The sequence below is a fragment of the Lutjanus erythropterus genome, chromosome 15 (genome assembly GCF_056507025.1).
Source record: "Lutjanus erythropterus isolate fLutEry1 chromosome 15, fLutEry1.hap2, whole genome shotgun sequence".
In the NCBI taxonomy this organism is placed as follows: Eukaryota; Metazoa; Chordata; class Actinopteri; order Lutjaniformes; family Lutjanidae; genus Lutjanus; species Lutjanus erythropterus.
In genome coordinates, this window is record NC_139331.1 from 26,728,445 (window position 1) to 26,749,498 (window position 21,054).

Sequence of the window (21,054 nt, forward strand, 5' to 3'; positions counted from 1 at the left end):
AAGGACATGGGCATTTTCTGACATTTTATGGTTCAAACAACTAATTAATTGAGGAAATGATTCCTTCCACATGCAGAAGTATTTTTTTCACAGAGGTTGTTAAGGGCTGATCTGGACATCTTGCCTTTCCTCACCTTCGACAAAATAGCTGCTCATGTAAACAAAAGAAATAACAGCGCACACTGACATCAAACAAAGTACACACTCTAATGTTACAAGCCAAAAACTGCAGTCTCCCTGTCAGCTCAATTTACAGATCTGTGAAAGCTGAGAGCATTCTTAAGCTAACTGTGAATAACTTCTTTTTTGTAACTTTTAATTTATATTAATAATGCAGAGACAACAGTAAAACAGTGCCGCAACATTAATTGCATTTTCCAAGATCACGCAGTTTTACAGTAACTGTCAAATGAAACTTGGCTGATTGTATAATTTCCAATCTGTTATGCCACCGTGAGAAAGATACACAAGAAACAGCTTCAGGCACTGAAGACGGGTCATTTCACACACAATGGCCAAAATAAGTTTTTTTTAATTGCTGTAGTGTTGCAGGCTATAGGTCTCATTACACTCCTCTTATCAACACTCATTTTGTCCCATTTGCAAATCTGTCTCGGTGCCACAGGCGGTGTTACACTCATCCATATGGTATTGGAGTGTCTTTCTTTATCTGCGGTTCAAATGGGTTGAACTGAGGGGAGTCCCGCCAGAGACAGAGACAGAGAAAGAGAGAGAGAAGAAAATGGAGCAGTTTTACACATCTAAAAATAAAACATTTGACAGGATCCTCTGCTTGCGTCAGCCCCCCTTGTGGTTTAGCCCTCACACACAAACACTCGCGCATACCCTTTGAGATGTGGTTGTGTAATAGAGCTGCCTTGTTAAGGATACTTACACACACATGCACATGGAAAAATCGTGCTTCGTCACAGTATTGAATGTAGTGGCCTCTTCGAGGCACACACACACACACACATATGCAGGATTTCGGAATGCAATGCTCTGCAATACATTATATCACACTGTATCCAAGCATAAAATTAGCAAAGCTTGCTTTGGTGTAGCCCTGCTACAACCTAATGCAGCATTAGTATGGAGGCAGACATTGCTTAGGGACTTGCTCCTGGTTGGGGAGGGGGGGCTTCCAAGTCAGTGAAAGGGTAGAACTTAAAATCTTTTTAGTCAAACAGTCAAAAAGTACCTTGAGGACATTCCATGAAAATATTAACTTCGCTGCCCTCTGGAAATGTTGTGTGCAGTACGCCGTGAACTCCCTCAAGACCAGTCCTCGTGACAAAATCCATCGTTATTTTCGCTTCATGAATAATCAGCTGTGACAGCCTAGAAGACTGTGACGTCCAATTTTGGGTCATTTTGATATGAACTTGCTTTGCTGGCGTGCCTGACTGCGCATTTGTTCAGAGACTTTAGTTTCCCAGAAGAAATGGTCAGTTGTGACAATTCTTCCTTTTCTCTGTGTATTTTATAGGACATCCAGGCTGAGATCGATGCCCACAATGACATCTACAAGAGCGTGGACGGGAACAAGTCGAAGATGGTCAAAGCTCTGGGCAGCTCAGAGGAAGCCGTGTTCCTCCAACACAGACTGGATGACATGAATCAACGCTGGAGCGACCTGAAGGCCAAATCAGCTAACATCCGGTGAGTGAACCTTTATCCAGTCCTTACTGATAGACAATTTTTTGTCCTTTCTCCAGTGTCTGCGGTCATGCAGCTCAGATTGCAATTTTCTGCTCTTTTTCTGCTCTCAACCCTGAAAAGAAAAAAAAATATCTTGGCAAAAAGCCCAATCATGGCTTTCATGGCCGTGGTTCAAGTGCCTTATTAATTTAAACCAGTGATTTTAATTCTCACATATCAAATAAGAAAACAAAACAAAAAAATAAAGCTCAAGAACTCAAGGTTGCAAATACTGAAACCCAAGAAGCCAAAAACAATTCCTACAGAGGACACATTTTCTCTGCGCTCTGTAAAAGCACATAAAGCACAGTTCAAGCTTTGGGCTTACTCCAAGGCCATTATAGACCGTAACCCACCAATACGCTGAACTCTTGCCTCGCTCACAGTATATTTCCCACACTGCTGACTGGGCTCTATTCATGATGGCATGAGTCACATGTCTTAGGTTGACATGTGATGTGCAGCATGTTGTGGAACATCTGTGTGGGCTGTATATTCCAGCTGCACAGATAAAGATGCTCCTGTGTTCCACTAGTCTGCATGGAGTGCAGGGATGAAGTACCCCCTCCAATAGAGCCTGGGAGCCACCACGGTGGCACATAAACTTCCGAGGACAGAGACGGTGCCGTGTCAGCCACAACCTTGGCATAAATAACTAAGATTGGCGATGGGTGCGGATGTAGAGGGTGAAGAAAGTGAAGGTGGAAGTGAAGTTGACAGGGCCAGATGGAGATGTTCAAAGAGGGAAAACAAGGGAGGGTGGAGAGAAGCAGCATAGGAGCACAACAAAGCTACAGGGGCAAGGGGAAAGGTAAGAGAGGCTGAAGAAAAACCGAGGGAAATTAACAAAAAGGAAGAAGGAGAAGGATTCTGCACTGAAAAGAGTTCGGTTTGAGTGGAAAATAAATGGGAGAGATTCAAGGTCAGGCAGTGCAGACATAATAGGCTGGACTTGTTCCACAGGAAGACAAGCGAGGAAAAAATAGACAGCAAGAGATCAATCTGTGTGTGTGTGTGTGTGTGTGTGTGTGTGTGTGTGTGTGTGTGTGTGTGTGTGTGTGTGTGTGTGTGTGTGTGACTTGTGAGGCAAGGTGGGGTACTGTGTGTGTTGATTGTACACAGCCCATTATGCCTTAATTGCAGTACATGTGTAATTATGGCTAACTCGGTGAGCTGCAATAGGAGGTCTCTCTACACAGTGTGCAGACACATAATGCCTAGAGAAGAGGAGAAAAACAAAAGTGTTTCTCAACACATATTGCATGCAGACTACCACCCACACAATTAGCAGCCAACACTGTTCCCTTTTCACAAATTACATCTACTACAGAAGGGCAGCAACCTCTCTCCCAAGTGGTCAGTGAGTAGGTTTTTACAAGGTTTTGTAGTAATAAATGCTTTTTAGAAGTTTAATATTTCAATATTTTATGTTTTTATAAACTTTAAACTTTTTACAACCAGGGCCATATTACAGAAACTTGCAGATCCTATCTTAATTGGTGGCCGTGGTAATTAAGATCAGGACCTAATTCAGGAAAAAAAAAAACAGTACAGATTAACAGTTCCTATGTCAATGTTATTCTTAAATAAAGTCTCCTAAGTTTAGGATATCAAACAGTCCTAATTTTCACTCCTCTGTTTGCTAAGAGATACCAACGATGTTGTTAGCTAACAGTAGCTAATGGTAATGTTAGTGTTAGCTAATTTAAATCACAACAATGTGTCTGGATTATCTTGAGTAACCAGGTCAGACTTTATGTGCTTCAGTGAGAGCTGAAAATGCACACAGTATAATAATCGTGAATCTTTTATGTTGGCAGAGCCCATCTAGAGGCAAGTGCTGAGCGCTGGTCTCGTCTGCTGGGCCTCCTGGAGGAGCTGTGGAGGTGGATCTGCATGAAGGATGAGGAGCTGGCCAAGCAGATGCCCATTGGAGGAGATGTCCCCACACTGCTGCAACAGCAGAACCACTGCACGGTGCGTACTGTCGCCACAGGCAATGTCCCTGCCATGCTTTACAGATTTATTATACCTTGTCCCTTATTGTTTTCTTCACATTTTCAAAAGTTGAGTTTTTGAGTCTTTCACAGAAGACTGTGTGTTTCTGCTGTTTTGTAACCATAATCTACACACCAAATCTACACAGATCTACACATTAAACAATCAGCATGTTGTCAACAGTAAAAATATAAAAGGCTGCATTAATAAGGCATTTTCACTTATTTTACCTCAGAGTTCTTTTAAACTCTCTTTGCGTGCATATAGACTGTGCTTGACCGACATCTCCTCACACCTAAACAGAGGTCTCATTAACCAGAATAAACAGAAAACACCCAAGTGGCCGTGCAGGCCCTTGAAATCAAAAGCAATAGACCTTTTTCACTGCAGCCATATTAATATGAAATAGCGTAAACACAGGTGTTACCAATTATACTAATTAAGTTTCTATCCCTTTTAATGTAGTGGAGCCTTTTAAGTGAGCCAAGATGCATAATAGCAGCACCTTGACTCTGTTAGACCTGAATGCAACAAAACCTTTATTTGTGTCACTGGTATCACCTATGTTCACCCTACTATTTCATATCAATATGGTTGCTGTGAAATGAGTTGATAAAGAATCAGTCTACTCCCAGGCTAGAACAATCAAAACAACAGCTCTGCCTATACTCCCAATATATTAATTGTATAACTGAGGCAGCTGATGTGTTGTATTTTATAGTGCTGTTGCAGTCATCGTCATATACACTGAGTTACTGTATTCAGTTTCTATACATTTACTGAACAGTCAGGACATGAAGAGCCTCTGATTGCGAAGCAGCAGCAGTAATCATTGTGACATAATTGCAGCAGTCAAGCATAAACACGGTGTGATGTTTTATGTCCCCATCGTTTATACGTGGTTCTTATGGGTGCTGGAAATCCACGAAAACATTTGAATTTTAATGTAATGTTTTCAAGGTTTGAAACATTGGATTTGGATTTTTGATAAAGTGCTTGAAACTGCCAAAAAACTGTAATTGCATTACTTTTATAATAAATCTCCATTTGATGCAATGGTTCACTTCTTAGTTAAAGAAATAAAATAAGTCAGAGAGAACCAATTTGCTTTTGCGTTTCACACAAAATGAAGACGACTCCTGCCTCCTGCTGAATCACCTGCCACTCTGCACGTGTGGCTATCCGTCTGTCTTTGTTTATGTGTGACCTCTGATGGAACAGTGAGTGGGAGGCTAACAGATGTCATTGCCGTTTCAATTAGTATTGAAATCTAAAATTTAAAACAAAAGATTAAAAAAGAATGACAAGGATTCAATTGAAATGGAAATGATTTGTCTAGTCATTGTCAGAGTGACTGCTTTATATTGACTGAGCCAAGTTATATAGGATGTTGAGCCTACTTACAGACAGGTGACATGCTTAAGTTTGACTTTGGAAAAGGTGTGCGAACCCTGGTAATAATCAACATTGTTATTATGGTCACTCAGCAGTCATCATGCACAGACTTTTATCAACTCGAGTTAAAGACCAATATAAAAATCACTACTGCACAATCAGTGCTATTTTTCCTTCTATTTCTTTCTTAGAATTGTTGTTATTTATCACCCTTGTACCACACTGTATCATTTATTCTAACAAGCGATCAATACCTTCATTGTGCCCGACCCATTCACACCTTTGTCATCACTGCTATTTGTCGCCCATGTTCCCCACTGTATTATTTATTGTAACCACTGGTTATTGTGATAGTGCATTGGCGTGTAATTGCTTTCAGATAGATGACTCACCCTGTGGCTACTGTTTACTCCCAGTCCGCTGGCCGCCGCTACTGTTGATGTTTCTCTTGACATCGTAATGCGTTTCTCCACAGCACGTTCACCGTACTGTTATTTTGTTCCCCAAAACGGCTTGAGAGTAAATACATATGCTGTCATGCGTGACATCATAGACACACTGAGAGAGATCAACAGACTCTGACACACACACACACACACACACACACACACACACACACACAAACACACACATATCCATTACATATGTGTTAGGGTGTAAATGACGCCTATTAGATGTGCGTTTAACTGAGGCACATGTATCTGTTTGTGCTCACAGTAAGTACCCCTGTGCATCTGCGTCTACTTTAAGAATATGTAAGGTTTTATTGCAGGTTATTTTTATATAATTATGTATTGCATTAGATTTTCTCATTACACATTGATAGATACAATACTAATCAAGGCTAATCAAGCAATCATGCAGAGATATACAAGATTGGTCCTCAGTTACCAGGAAGTGAATCAAAGACACCTCAATACTCGTATACAGAGGGAGAAGAAAAAAGAAAAGTTATATAATTATACATTTAATAAAAATCTTTAACCTTTTGGAATTCTAAACCACTAACCTCCAAAAAGAATCAGGGAACTAAGGTTTTAATATAAAAACTGTGTGCTTGGTGCATGTAAAAGACAAAATATTGAAAAAGGCAGATAACTGAACTACTATAGAGGAAGAGTGGGGCTCTTTGCATCAGCAGACAATCAATTTCTTGGCTGCTGTAATGCCTACTAAGTATAGTCTTTTAATGATTTAATGAAGAATGGTCATTCAAAAGCAGAACAGATTAAGTTTTCCTCAAAATCATGGCTGAAAATGTAATAATTGCCGACCATGTGAATAATCTGTATCCAGGGAGAAGCAAACTACAATTTAACAATATTCTGGCCCTCATTGTAATGATAATAATGATAATAATAATAATAATAATAATTTTAATAAAAGTAAGAAGAAAGTTTATTTATATTGTACTCATCAAAACCAATATTACAAAGTGCTTTTACACATAAAAGACAACAATAAAATACACAATAATATGTGAATAAGCAGGCAGGCTTGAGGAATAAAAGAGGGACGGAACTTAAAAACAACTGATAATTAAAAAACATGAATAAAATGGATATAATGTAAAAAAAAAAAAAAAAAAAAAAAGCAATGGGTGAATTAAAACTTCAAATAAAGCAATGCAAGACTTAAAGTAGCAGTATGTAACAATTCCTCGTACAGAAATGATTATTGCAGTCCAAACAGCAAGTAGGAGCCAAAGATGGTATATTAAATAGGTTGAACTCCTATTTAATATGCATTCTATGGTTGAAGTGAGTTGTTTTCCCCCTGAGTTCAGTTGCTGCCTGCCAGGCCCCGTAAACAAATTACTCAATCTGTTATAAACATCTACTCCTTCATAAAGATTATTAATGATTTCTTACAACTCATAAACAGACACTTAGTCATTCAGAGAACATTCGACATTAATTTGAACTCTAATTAAGGTGAATCAGGAAAACAAAGTCATTCAGGCCCATAATGGAAATTTCAAAGGACACCACCAAGAAGTGAGAATTTCAACTCCCACCAACTAATTTACGATGACATGTCATGGTCTTTTTATGATTTATTACAGTAAACATATTGCAGATTTCTCCTTTAAGTGCATCATCAAGATTATGTGATAAAAGACACATTGTTTTCTAGTTGGGACCTGGAATCATGGCCTCAATGTCGGGATTTGTGTTCTGTCCATGCTTTTGTGCTCTGAGACGATGAATGGCTGTCCAGGTTAATCAAAAATTTGTCCTGTGAGGTTTTGGACGATGTTCTGTGCGTCTGACAGACAACAGAGACATGGTTCAGCCCAGGCAGATCAGACAAGGTCCATTAGATAAGGAATGGAACAATAACCGCAGGAGAATACAATCCTCCTGCATCTCCACATTCACCTTCCTTTTCCCATTACCCCCTTTAAGCTCTTCTCTGTTGTGTCTGTTCTGCTGTTGGTCTCCCTCACCTTTGCATCTTTCTTTCTTCCTCTTTGCCTTCGACCATATTTCTTACTCCATCCCCTCTCCGTTCCCTTTTTCATCTCCTGGTCTTCAGCTTTAAGATGCTGAAATGGGAAATAAAGGAACAGCAGGGTTGAAGGCTCACTTTTCATTTTGACTATGTTATATTTCTCCCTTCACTTCCTTCTCCTCTGTATTCTTAATAGATTGGCCTGGAGGTCTTGCCGACCCTGAGAGGGATGAGGGGGCTGAGCAGCACAAAAGGCTGGGGCTTTGAACACGTCATGCTCTATTACTTGCTTACACCAACTTGCACACACCCATGCCAGTTCCCTGTGCTCACGCATACATACGCATACACTCCAGTCAGTCAGCGATAACACACACACCAGCTGCTCTGCCGGCGTGATGGGGGGAGAGTGTACAGATATATGGAAATTGGTATCTATGAGGTAGGGAGGGCTTAGAAGGGCTAAGTGGAAAACCTGTCTTTTTTCCCTCTTTTTTTCTTCTGGGAGACTTGAAGAGATAAAAAAGGAAGGCTAAGCCATTTAGTCCAGCAGAGAGCAACCGATATTGCTGTTATTAAAGAATCAGAGGGAAGAAAAATATGAGAGAGCAGTGGTCCGAACAGAGGAGAAAGTGATGGACGGTAAACGGCAAACAGAAACAAAATTAGATAGAAGAAAAAGGATGGAAAGAGGTTTATATGTGGAAGAAAGGAGCTTAATGGAGATGGAAAAAGACAAATATGGTGCACTTTTCACTAGTTTCTAAAACAACTTCTTCCAAAGAGGAATTTAAAAAGTGTGTGAGAGATGAAGGGAGGGGCAGTGTCCTGTCTTACTTGAGTGACTTTTTGCTCCCTCCACTGTGTATTGATCTGTGTCCGTTTTTCCCCATGTTAAAATGGCCCTAATAGCATTTATTAATTGCACATTCAATTATCCAATAAAAGGCCTTTGTCAGCACCCAGCTGATTAAACTCATCAATCTGCTCTATTAAATTAACAGCTTTTAGATCAAGGACTGGGAACAAGGGAGCGAACGCTTGTGGGCATTTTTAACAGCTCTTATCTTTCAGCAACAGTTGGCTTTTTGTCCAAATTGTTAGGGCCTCTCAGTCCAGTCAAGCCTTCTAAAACGCTCCTCCAAATCTTTCAGAATGAATAAGTAAACAGGCATGTGTGATTCTATTTAAATTCAGATGTATTTAACTTGGCAGTTAAATAAGCCTCAATATGTTTAAGCAGCCTACAATTACCCCATCTAAAGCGTGGAGGGTCTAATAATCCGCTACAGAAGCCATCTTAATCATTGTGCCTGCATGATTGATTAGCACCATTTGCACCTGAACGGACAGGTCGTAAAGGAGAATGAAATGGATTAAACTGCTGTGCTGGACTTTACTTTATCTCTTAGGAAAGGAAGGACTCGCAATCACCTCCATTTTAGTAACTTTTAATTGTTTTTTGTCTGCTTGCTTTGCATTTGTTGGCAGCAATTTCTTGACATTGTTGGACTTGTGTCCTGATAATCTGTCGCCTTAGTGACTCAATACAGTTTTGTTTTAGTTGAGTGAAGTGCATACCTTACTTTATTGTCTCTGTAGTAGAATACGTCTACACTAGAGGTTCCCAAACTTTTTCATGTCAAAGATCCCCTGCACCCCTGATTTAAGAAGGTTTTGTCTCAAGGAATCCCCTCAAAGTGTTCTTTTGTTTGTTTATTTGTTTCTTCATCATCAAACGATGATGAAAATAGAATCACTATAAATCTCACTTAATCAAAATGGCCGACCCCTTTTCCTTGTGTTCCAAGTTCTGAAAAAAAAAATTAAAAGTTGAAATATTCTATTCTCCTCCTTTTGCTTGGGACCCCCTACAACCCACTCAAGGGCCCCTGATGTTCCCCAAACTTCAGTTTGAAAGTCATGTCTACACTAGTCCTTAACAGCAAAAAGCACTGCAACAATATCTCAAATAACTACAGTGCAGTGAAAGATGTCACATGCATAATGAACCCACAAACTCTGACTCTGCAGTTCCCTTCAGCTCTGTGAAGCAGAGATTCCTTAAGTGTGGATCGCGACTGTAGCCCCTGGTGGGCTATGAAGATACAGCAGGTGGGCCATGAGAGGTTATTAAAAATAAATATAGCAGTTCATCTGAAATTTTATAACTAATATTTATTATTTAATCTAAAAATGGTAATCAGGACTAATAAAACAAAGCCATGAGATTTGAATTATGTGTTATTCTTCATTAATTTAAACCCATTTTAACAGATGTTATTAGCGAGACAAATGTTCAAATGGAAGTTTGCAAATTGTTATGTGTATGTGGATAGATTATCAATTGCAGTATGCTCACATATAGTTTTTCTGTTTATGAAATAAGAATTATATAGAGAAATATAGGGTCTTATTAATTATTGATTAAAGGTTTTGGTGGGCCACAGAAAATTTTCAGATTTCAAATTGGGCCACAGCACTCTGAAGCGTAATTCTCACGTGACTGCACACAACCTGTAAGTCAAGCAAAGTTTATTTGTAGAGCACTTTTAAAAGCAACCAACACCAAAGTGCTGTACAAATTGAAGGGAATGGTCGAACGTTAAAGAGTAAAAGGTCACGAGTAACAAAAAGGGCACAATAACAACAATAAACAGCAAAGCACCCTGCAAAGCTGTCTGGCTCCCAACAGCAGACAGACCACATAATGGAACATTTAGCAGCTGAAGAGCCAGAAAATGTCTCTAAGGCTTTTGTATAGACCAAGAAACAGAACTCAAAAGGGAGTGAATATTGGACTTAATCAGGTGAACAGAAACATGACTCTAAATGAATGCTAATATTGGTCTGTGTTTGCTGGATGTTTAAGACAGAATTTTAGAGACAACGGCAGTAAACATGTAAAATAATAACATCAACAAAGACATGAATTAGTAACTGTCAGTTGTTGTGGTGAAGTGCCATCATGTTTACAATTTGCATTGAAAATGAAAGAATTTTCAAATATTTTTGATAAGAACTATCAGGAAATATCTCTTCAGTGATCTAAAATCCATGTAAATCACCACAGTGGCAGTAAGACAACATTAAAAAAATAAACATGTCCAATACATATTTTAAAGAAACAAATAATTTAAATATGTTGTGTCAGTAACTGTCACTGAAGAAAGTTATGTCTGTATTATTATTTAACTGTGCTTTACTGTTTTATTAGCTGAGATGTAGTGACAGGGTGATTTCTGACATGTTTGAAAATGTCCAGGTCTGGAAGCAGCAGATTAGTGAAGCGTGTCAGAGTGTGATTTCAGACAACAACCACTTATCAGTAGCTTTTAGCTATTTCAAGAGAACAGTGGATGTTCAGGGCAAAGGAGCAATTAAATTTTCAGGCACGCCGAGGCTCCTCCGTGAACTGTGTGACTGTGTGCAGGATAAAATTATAATTTGGCTCAGACAACAAAAGTGCAAACATTTGCCTTCGTCACAAATACCTAAAAATACTTCCTTCTTTCTATTATTTCTTTTTATATGCTTGAAAACAAAAAAAAGAAACCAACAGTTTCTTCACGATTTGCGATTTCTCCTGGATGTGTGTGAGCCCCTATTGTGAAAGCTCCTTGAGTCCCTGTCAGGTGCTTTTCTGATGTTGAGAGCTGGTTTATTGTAGTGGTCCTTTCAGGCAGCTTATTTTTTTTCCTGGAAGAAGATGAGGGGTGCGGTAATATTGCAGAGAGGCTGAGATAGCAGGGTTTTGAGAGCGGGAAGAGGGATGTTTGGCAGAGCTCTGAAAGTAGCTGTGTTGTGATGCTATCTTATCGCCGCCACAGCACAGGGCACACGGTGATAAGAGTTTGCTGTGCTGCTTTGGCCACACACCGCACACATACACAGACCTGGGCAGAGACACAACCAAGGTCACGCATAACTGCAAGATAGATGTCCAAAGTATTGTGGGACTGACAAGAGTCCTTTCTCCCTTTGGTCCTCACAAATCACAGCAGCACCAGACTGTATTCTAATGCGTCTGTGCTAAAAAAAAAACTATTAAAAAGAGGAAGAGCGAAGTGAAGACCTGCCCCTTTTTATCTTTGACATAGACAGTCATGTCTTATCACTCACAGGCCAGCTGGGATTTGCTATAAAAAAAAAGAAGCTTTTTTCTCAACCTGAATGCTGTACATGTGTTTGATATTTACCGCTCATGCTCCCTCTAAAAAGTGTGTCCCTGTTTGACACTGTGATAATGCAAACGTGTTGAAGTTTCACAAAAAAAAAACTGCAAGGGTACTCAGTGGCAGCGTGACAGACAGAGAGGCTGTTTCTAAAGGCGGGGGGGGGGGGGGGGGTTACTTGGCACTACTTGTGTTTCCATTGTTACATCCTTCTGCGCCTTTGACTGTGTGTCTTCGCGGCCAGTTAACACTGAAGGACGATGTTTGGGGGACACTACTGTCATAAATTTCAGCATTTATTGTAATAGTCAAGTAATACTTTTACATAAAGAAAGATACATGATATTAATATTGAGTGGTCACTCTTGACCTTGGAATGAGCACTAGAGGAAATAAATCTGATCACAAGGTCCATTTAGCAGCTGTTCTGGCACTTTCAGTCCTATCATGATATTCATCAGCAGATAGATTTTGCCCTCTTGTCATGGATTCATAAATGTTCTCTGAGCACTTTCAGGACTTAAAAACGTGGTATTTATTGTATGCAGTGTGTGCAAAATACCGGTGTCACAATAAATCGAAATAAATCGATCAAAATGAGCTTCTGATTTCAGTATCGGAATTGGATTCAAATCAGTGGCGGGTTGACAGTTCTTTACTATGTTTTTGCATGCCGCCCTGGTGGCAGGCATTAAAAATAACAATAGAAATAGTCAGTCTTCCCACTAATGATCTTGTTTGCTTATGTAGGTCATATACAGGCATCAGTATTAAGTTGAGACTGTTTTATAACCAGTAAAAAGCTGCTACCCCATATAGCATGGATATTTCTGTGACTGCAGCAACAGTCTGGCATCGGGAGAGACTCACTTCCTTCAAAAAACCCTCTAGTATGTCATGTATTAGGATTATGGCACTCTCCCGAAAGAGGGGCTAGTGGATTTTTGCAGGTGAGAATTTGATAGTCCAGTGTGAGTGAATAACAGTCATTGCTGAAAAAAAAAAGTTTAAATTGAATTGAATTGTGACCTTAAAGAAAACCTCAGAGAAATATTTCATTGATATAGAACTGGAGAATTCTTTCTTTTCATTCCTTTCTTACTTCCCCAAAGTCAGAAAGTAATAAATACCTTTGGACAGACCTTTTTTATGTATTTGGTGTAGTCCAAGGTGATGCCAAGCAGCAATATCAGGCTGTCTTGGCTCAATTGTTGAGTGCCTAGTGTATCAAATAACATAATAACAATCCCATAGACACCCTGGAACTGAGCCAAACTAAGCAAGTAAACTTGGGGGAGGCAATCTTTTGTGAAGCTTTGCCTGAGTCTCAAGACTTTGAGCACCGCTGGTTTAAGCAATTTGAAAACAAAAATGCTTAATTTCTCTGGTTCCAGCTTCTCAAATATATGTATTTGCTACTTCTCTCTGTTTTATATGACTGCTGATTGAATCATTTGGGGTTTTGGACTCATAGGAGCTGTGTTCAGGGAACTTGTGATGGGCATTTTTCACAGATTGTTTGACTTTGTATAGCCTAAACAATTAATTGATTAATCAATACACTTGAATACACAATGAAAATAATAGTTAGATTATATTGACTTATCAAAGCAACATTCAGCATCATTCAGAAAATGTGCTCTCTGGTGTATATTCTCAATACAACACTGTTATTGAATAGAGAAGAGGGCCAAAGGAGGTGAATATGTAGGCAGAAGAAACAGTTTAATCTACATAATGCTGAATGCTGAAAGCTGAAATTGGTCGTCACACCAGTCTGCTCAGAAATCAGCCAATAACAGCTGCTGTGACTGTAATATGCTGAGAATTTGAACTTTTTTTATTGGAGTTTTAAACAGTAGAGACAGTTTGCTCACTCTCGGGGGATATTTTGCATATATTCATACAATTAAAACAAGGCTCCGTTAGTACAGGAATAGCATAGTGTGGAACATTCAACTTGCTGGTTTGATGTTGTAAATATTACTTCCTTTTACACCTGGTTGTTATCAGGCGTTCCGGATTTATCCCACCAGGGATGTTTCCACCAGGATTTTATTTGTGCTCACACTGAGCTGCTATCTATGATTTGCAGGAAAGAATTTTTTTGTGACGTTAAAAAACCTGATATCACAATATTTGACTTGCTAAACTCCAAGCAACATGCGAAGAATATTTGCGCATAAACAACCTCTTCACACTCAATTCATTCCCTTCTAAAGCCTCATTTAAGCCTCCACCAAATCTGTGAGTGCAAAACAAAAAGCAGCTGAAAAAAAGGAAGAAGTTGATTTCTACTAGTAGTTGTCCTCACAGCTTAGCTCCCCACCCTTCTTTTCTTATCTCTGCTCCCCATACACACTTTCTTTTCCTCTTCCTCAATCACCCCTCATTTAGTTTCTATCTCTCAAGGTCCCCTCTCTGAGCTACCTGCCTATTATGTTTCCTCCATGTGAGCTGCGAGGAAATCATTGGAACGGAGCAAACCATTTATTAGCAGGGGTGATTTAATTTGTGTTCAGCAGGATGCTCCATTTCAGCATGAGGGTACATTTGTCCGCTGCAGGAGGCTGTGTGAAATTGTCATTGCAACGGGCTCAACTTAACTTTTACAGAAACTTGCTCCCTGAAATGAGCTTTTTTTATTTTGGAACTACACCAAGACAAGGAGTGTGCACATCGCAAAGCCTGTGAACAGACTTCCCATCCTCCAACCTTCTGCTTTTCTTCCTCTGCTCTTCTTATCGCTTCAGATGGTGCTGTATATAAGATCCCACTGAACCCAGCATGTTGTCATCTGCCACTCAGCTGGTTGTTGTGGGCACGAAATGGAAAACAGAATTTTTTGGCATCTCATTTTTGCAGCGCTCGTCTGTTTGATGAGTCTGATAAGTGTGAGACTTTATCAAAGCTAGTTGTCCCATCTAATCAACTTGCCTCACAGCATCTTAAACTACATCGCCTCCTCACAAAGCAATCACACACTCCGATAGGCAATGAAGTCCCTGGGGGTCACACTTATATTAAAACAAGAATAATTATACTGTTACAAGCCATGCTCACTCCCTCTATCTAGTTTTGATTGCATGCTGTGAGCTGTGGCAAGGCTCACTGTTTGACGTGGGGTTAAGAAAAGTGTCAATCAAATTGGTTTGTGACCTTTTAGCATCTGTTTTTATGCCTGTGTACCAGCACAGCAGTGGCTGAAGGCATTATGTTGTCAGATAGTCCATCCGTTTGCCCCATTCTCGTGAACGGGATATCTGAAGACTGCTTTGACTGAATTATTTCAAGGTTTGTTCACATGTCCACTTGGGCTAAAAGATGCACTGATTAGACTGTGACCTCATGGCCGTCCCTCTCGTGAGTGCAATTTCTCAGGAATGCGTGGAGGGAATATCTTCCAATATCATACAAACATCCATTTGGACTCAAGAATGAACTGATTAGAACTTGGTGGTCAAACTTAAAGGTCACATTCATCCTGTTGTCATAAACAAAGTATCTCACTGTCTCCCTTGACAGAATAACTTCAATCTTGATACACATGTCAACGTGGACTAAAGGATTAGGCAATTAGACTTTCAGTTTCATGTCACTGTGACCAAACGTCCATCCCATTCTCATGAATGGGTTATCTCAGGAACGCCTGGGGGAAATTTCTTTAAATTTGGCACAGATGAGCTCAAGGTTTAAGCGATAAGAGTTTGTGGGTCAAAGGTTGCTGTGAGTTCACAAAACACGATTTGATAACATAACTCAAGAATTAATACACTGATTATTGCAAAATTACACAAAAATTATGAGTAGGATAAAATGATGAGGTGATGACATTTTATATTTAAAAGGTCAAAGGTTAATTTCACTATGAGATAACTTAATGCAAAAATAGTTGAAGCTATCTTACAGTCCTCTGTACTAAAAATAGTCTGTAAGTGAAGACTGTGTATTTCTCCCTGGGATTGCAAAATCAATATAGTGATAAAAATACCTTTTATTAAATCCCTTCAAAGTCCTCACTTATGCAGACATGGATGTAAACTTCAACTTGTCTGGCTGGCAGAGGCACGCAACTGTGAGACGGTAATTCTTGTTCTGTTCTGAAGTGTGTGTGTGCGGTAAGAAGATATGTATGTGGTATATCTTTCCAGCTCTCTAATGACAATTCCTGCAGGGTTATAGTGCCCAGAAACTCACTTTATTCCGCGGATCACTCAGCTAATTTCACACTGACCCCAAGGAAATGCCCGCTTTGACCCTGTGCTCTTGCCTTCAATCGCCGCTCTGTTCTCTGAGCTCTCACTCCCGCTGACACTCCTAACATAGCTGCTCTCTTGCGCTCTTACCTCTCAGTTTCCCTACTAATAAGGCAAGACAGGGCAGAGAAAGTGTTTTGTTATGCAGCGCTCACCTAATTAGCCGTTGAGAGTGTTGTTTATCTCGTCCATAAGCTGAACATGAACACCTGCTCTTGTTCTTCGGTGGTATATGTGCATGTGTGAGCTAATCGTAAGTGCCTGTTTTATAACGTGATGAAAGTCAGAGCTGATTTAAGCAGATTTGCTAGATATTGTAGTAGATTTTTTTAGGGGGGGAGCAGCAGTCTGGATACATCACCTCATTCAGAATACACCAGGTTCATTTGGAGTTCATTGGCACAGATTACATCAGGAGATAAGAGTTGGAAACAACCACATACCTGCAGAGGAAATGCATTAATTACCCCTTTCTCAAATTTTCCGTTAAAATTGAAACTCTGCTAGCTTGTTCTCTTTTAAAACCAGTGGCAAGCCTTTTTCCACATGCATTATCGTTGAGTTAAACTGAATTCTGATGACTGCTCTCTATGTGAGCAGTTTGTGTGACCTTGTATTACAGACTGAAACCCTTTTAACCGTCTGCTTTGCGTTTCCCCTGTAGGTGCTGCGGTCAGAACTGAAGGAACGTGAGCACTTGGTGGTCAGTACTTTGGATCAAGCCCGGATGTTTCTGGCTGACCAGCCCATCGAGGGTCCGGGAGAGCCTCGCAAGAATCTGCAGCCAAAGGCTGGTAAGTTCACACTCTCAATTTAAAAAAAAAACCCAACCATATATTTATATTAATGTCTGGAAAAGAAATTGAAGATTATTATCATTTTGCATTAGAGAGCAGCTCAGCTTTCATCTCACTGTGCTCTAACCTAATGTGAAAATGTTATGTTGAAATAAGAAATGTTACTAAAGGTGTCATTGTACTACCACCTAAAGTCAATATTAACCACTTATAGTAATTTCTAATGAAATGGAAGCTCAGTATTGTAGGTCTTTTACTATTAAATTAAAAGCAGTAATACATTGACATGATTGACTCTGGAATTACTTGCTTAATATGTCAGATAGCAGAGTTTGACAGCCAAAATAAAAGCAGAGTTATACACAAAGAATGCTCCTAAAACCTGAATAATATTGACATATCCCACTTTTCTGAATTGGAAAATGTTACATTCAGCTGCATTAAATTATTTGTTTGAGGTAGTTTCTTCCTTTATTGGATAGGTTACAGACAGTTGAGAGCTTACACAAGGGGAGAGTAAAAGAGATGATGACATGCAACAAAGGCCTTTGGCTGTACTTAAACCAGGGGTGCAATGACATGTTCAGTTTCTGACACCCTCAGGTCACCAGACTGCCTTTGTAGACTTTTAACGAGCTTGGAGGACCGGATCAGCAAGGGGTCTCATTCAATACATTCTACACCCAAAAGCCCTTGAGACATTCACAGCGAGCCTGTCTGGTTGTCTTTAAACCAAATATGACGACTTTTTGGCACACTTTTGAGGTTAAGTGCACTTTAAACACCATTCACTAAACTCTGAGCTGGTGGTAATGCCAGTTCCCAAGAATTAAACATGCAGTGAGTCATTCACCATTCCTTCTCTGTCTCCGTTGTATGCGGCAGGGAAGTCTTGGTTAAGTCAGCACATTTCCCTTCAAACTAAAACCCTACTGTGTAAATAATTAAACCAACCCAAGGGGCTGTGTAGGGGTGTGGTGAGACTTCAGAGCGCATTCCGATAGGCCTGTTGTCTGTGATCTTTGATACGGATATCAAAGTGTTGCCTCATTGTATAAATAGATAAAAAGCTGATTTAAGATGAGAGGCTGCGCTTGTTGTTTAATCAGAGGAGAGTGGATGGGACTCAAAGTGACACTGCAGTAAAGTCCTAACAACTTCATTGTCTTAAGGTCTCTGTCTTAGTAATTTTGTTTTTGTCTGTGCCACTGTTTTGTTTGTACTCCACATTCTTCATTGCAAAAGACAGACACCATCACATTGTGTTACCTGCAGTATGACTCAAAGGTGTCCGACTTGTGTGTAAAGATGTGAGGGAGGAAGAAAGTGAGAGATTGCAGAGGGGCAACAGGTGAAGATGGTAATGCAGAGTCACTACCCTGGAGATGAGACCTTAGAGCTCATAAAAGCTGCTCATCTTCCTTTGTAGTTAAAATGGGTATTCGGGGAGCAGTTTTCTCTTCTGCCCATTTTCTTATTTCCTCCCTGTCTGCTTTCTCGGATATGTCACAATTATCCTATCCCCTCACCTTTCTTCCTTCCTCATTCCCTAGATCCATTGTCTCTCGCTCTTTTTTTCACTTTCATCACGCCCTGACTGCCTTCATATCCACCCTTCCCTAATTTAGATCCTTTTCCTTTTTTTTTTTTTTTAATGTCAGCTGCCCCTCTTTTTCCGCCTCATCTTAAGTCTCTCTTATATGCCCAAATTGAAATCAGACAAAGGACACACAAGTGCAAGATGAAGAAAAAACCCAAGAAAGGCTTTTTTAGTACCTTTACAGTAATGATACAAGCCAACATTTACAATGTCAAATATTTATGCAGATTTTTCAATGTCAGGTATTTCTGACTTGCTTTATTTTGAAAAGGATACACTTCTGATATGCTATTGTGCGTAGCTTTGTATTGTATTGTGTGTCTTGTGTGTTTTTTGCATAACTTTATATTATGTTATTGTATCGTTTCTTTGATCTGACATGCGGAGGGACTGCACATGCAAATTAGCTTTAAGCTATAACCTGGTGTGGTGCATCAAATGGTGACATTTATGTTTCAAACTGTACATGGTCCCTTTTAAATAAATAAACAAAGCCAGAAAGAGAGAAAATACAAAATTATAAAAACAGTTTGAAGCCCTTTTTGACATTAAGTGCCATTCAGTCAGTTATGTAATTTTTAATGCACAGTTGACATTGTTTGGAAACCCTACCCCCGACTTTCCATTAAAAATTGCATAACTGATCAAATGACACTGATAACAGTTATGAATATTTATAAAGACTCCTTCATGTTCATGACAGGTGTCATTGCATAATTATGAGAGCCTGTAGGGTGCATGGATTTGAGTTGGTTGCATTTCTGACCTTTAAGTTTTGACAAAAAATATCACAGCTGATACAATGTACTGTGATGAAAACTAAGTATATATATCAAAGAGTTAGAAAGGGCATGAAAAACTGTGTCAGCAAAATAACTCACTTCTCTCCTCACCTTTTCTTTTCCCTTCTCTTCCTCCAGACCTCACCCCAGAGGAGAAGGCCCGAGGGTTGGCCCGGGCCATCCGCAAGCAGACGGGCGAGGTGAGGGAGCGGTGGGAGCGTCTGAAAGGCCACATGGGCGGCTGGCAGAGTCAGGTGGAGCGAGCCTTGGAGCGCCTCCAGGAACTGCAGAGCTCCATGGACCAGCTCGACCTGCGGCTGACTCGAGCAGAAGAGGCCAAAGCTACCTGGCAGCCTGTGGGGGATCTGCTGATCGACTCTCTGCAGGACCACATCGACAAGACCGTGGTGAGTCAGACAGACACCAAATGTACCACAGTCATCAAGACATCGAGTCACCTCACCCATCTGTACATTATTACAGCATTCAGCTTTGAGTCAGCTTGAAAAATTATCATTGTGTCTTTAACTTATAGGATCTTGAAAGTTTAACCATAAATATTTAACTTGAAAATCACTAATTTAACAGTAATGTCAGTGCTGTCAATTGAGAATTGATTCAGTCAAAATATTATCCATGAAATAAGCAAAAATGTGTCTGAGACTCGGCTGTGAGTTCTCACACAATTTCCACACTCCTCTCCCTTCCCTCTTTTTATTTCCTGAACAAAATTCTACTTGATTTGATCATGTACTCGGCCTGATGAATCTGTCGTGTTTGTTTGCAAATTCTACTCATCAAATTTGAGGATGACTTTTTCCCAAGGAGACCCAGCCAAGAAACAAGCAACGCACTTAGTTCACAAGCAGAAAAATGACAGCGCTTCCTAATAAACAGTAAACAATCAATGAAAAAGTGACAAAGGAGAAATAGAGGACAGAGGAGAAACAGCGGCACCAAAAATAGTCTCGTAATGGATCACAGTAGGGATGAGGAGTATACTATTATATCTGTATCTGTTCTACCAGTCCTGTATCTGTACTCGGAATGGGCGTGGTTTAAAACGGATATGGGTGGTGCTTTACCTGGATGTGGTGAGTGTAGCTTTGATATGGGTTAATCAGATGTGACAGAACCTTTTTTTTTCCTGTGTTTTGTTTTATTAAAGTTGGTATATTTATTGTTTTTTTTTTCTTTTTTGAAAACTAAAGAACAGACTTAAGAAAACAGAATTAAGCTTCAGATCAGTGGGCTTCATGCATGCATCGTTCGTACACACAGATTTGAGCTTTTGTGGCATTTATCAATACTTGGATACTTCCTGCTTGTTTGTTCGTAAGATCCAAATTGCTTAGTGCCCTAAACCAAGAATTCACCTATATGTAAATAAAAAACATCACATTAAATGCATAATTTAAATGACCAGTTACGTTAGAATATCGCCACACAAATCACAACACATCAACAGGTAGAGACAAATGTGTTTTGTCACTGTTAGCTAGTTAACGTTCCCTCACATGCAGTGACACCAAATGGATCAGGTTTTGAAATGAAGAAGCAATGTGGAAGATAAAGCTGCACCAGTTAAAGCTCCAAGGCGTGTGGTGAGGAGATATGACCCTGAATGAATTAAATGTATTGGGAAGGGCTTCAGACACAACAGAAGGCCATCACAACATTAACATCTCATTCAAAAGCCATTTTGTAAGCTAGCTACATGGTTGCTGCTCATGTAGGTCATAGAAAGAAACCCTTTATAACTACAGAAGAGCTAATTTTTTCTCCTTTTTGTCATGTTTTGTTATTTTTTCTCCTTCATTTGGGAAGTGGGGCCTTGCAATTTTTTTTTAACAATCAGACATTGGCCTAATGTCAAAAAAGTTTGAGAAATCCTGC

General features: G+C 39.7%; 1 protein-coding gene across 1 annotated transcript in view; it reads left to right on the plus strand.

Annotated features, from left to right (window-relative positions):
* utrn (utrophin) overlaps positions 1-21,054 on the plus strand; it is a 215,888-nt gene that overhangs the window by 118,626 nt on the left and 76,208 nt on the right. Inside the window, exons 55-58 of the mRNA XM_084737221.1 lie at positions 1,490-1,662; positions 3,522-3,678; positions 16,644-16,773; positions 19,297-19,565. Of these exons, the coding sequence (XP_084593347.1) occupies positions 1,490-1,662; positions 3,522-3,678; positions 16,644-16,773; positions 19,297-19,565 (729 nt within the window). The remainder of the gene's footprint in view (positions 1-1,489; positions 1,663-3,521; positions 3,679-16,643; positions 16,774-19,296; positions 19,566-21,054) is intronic.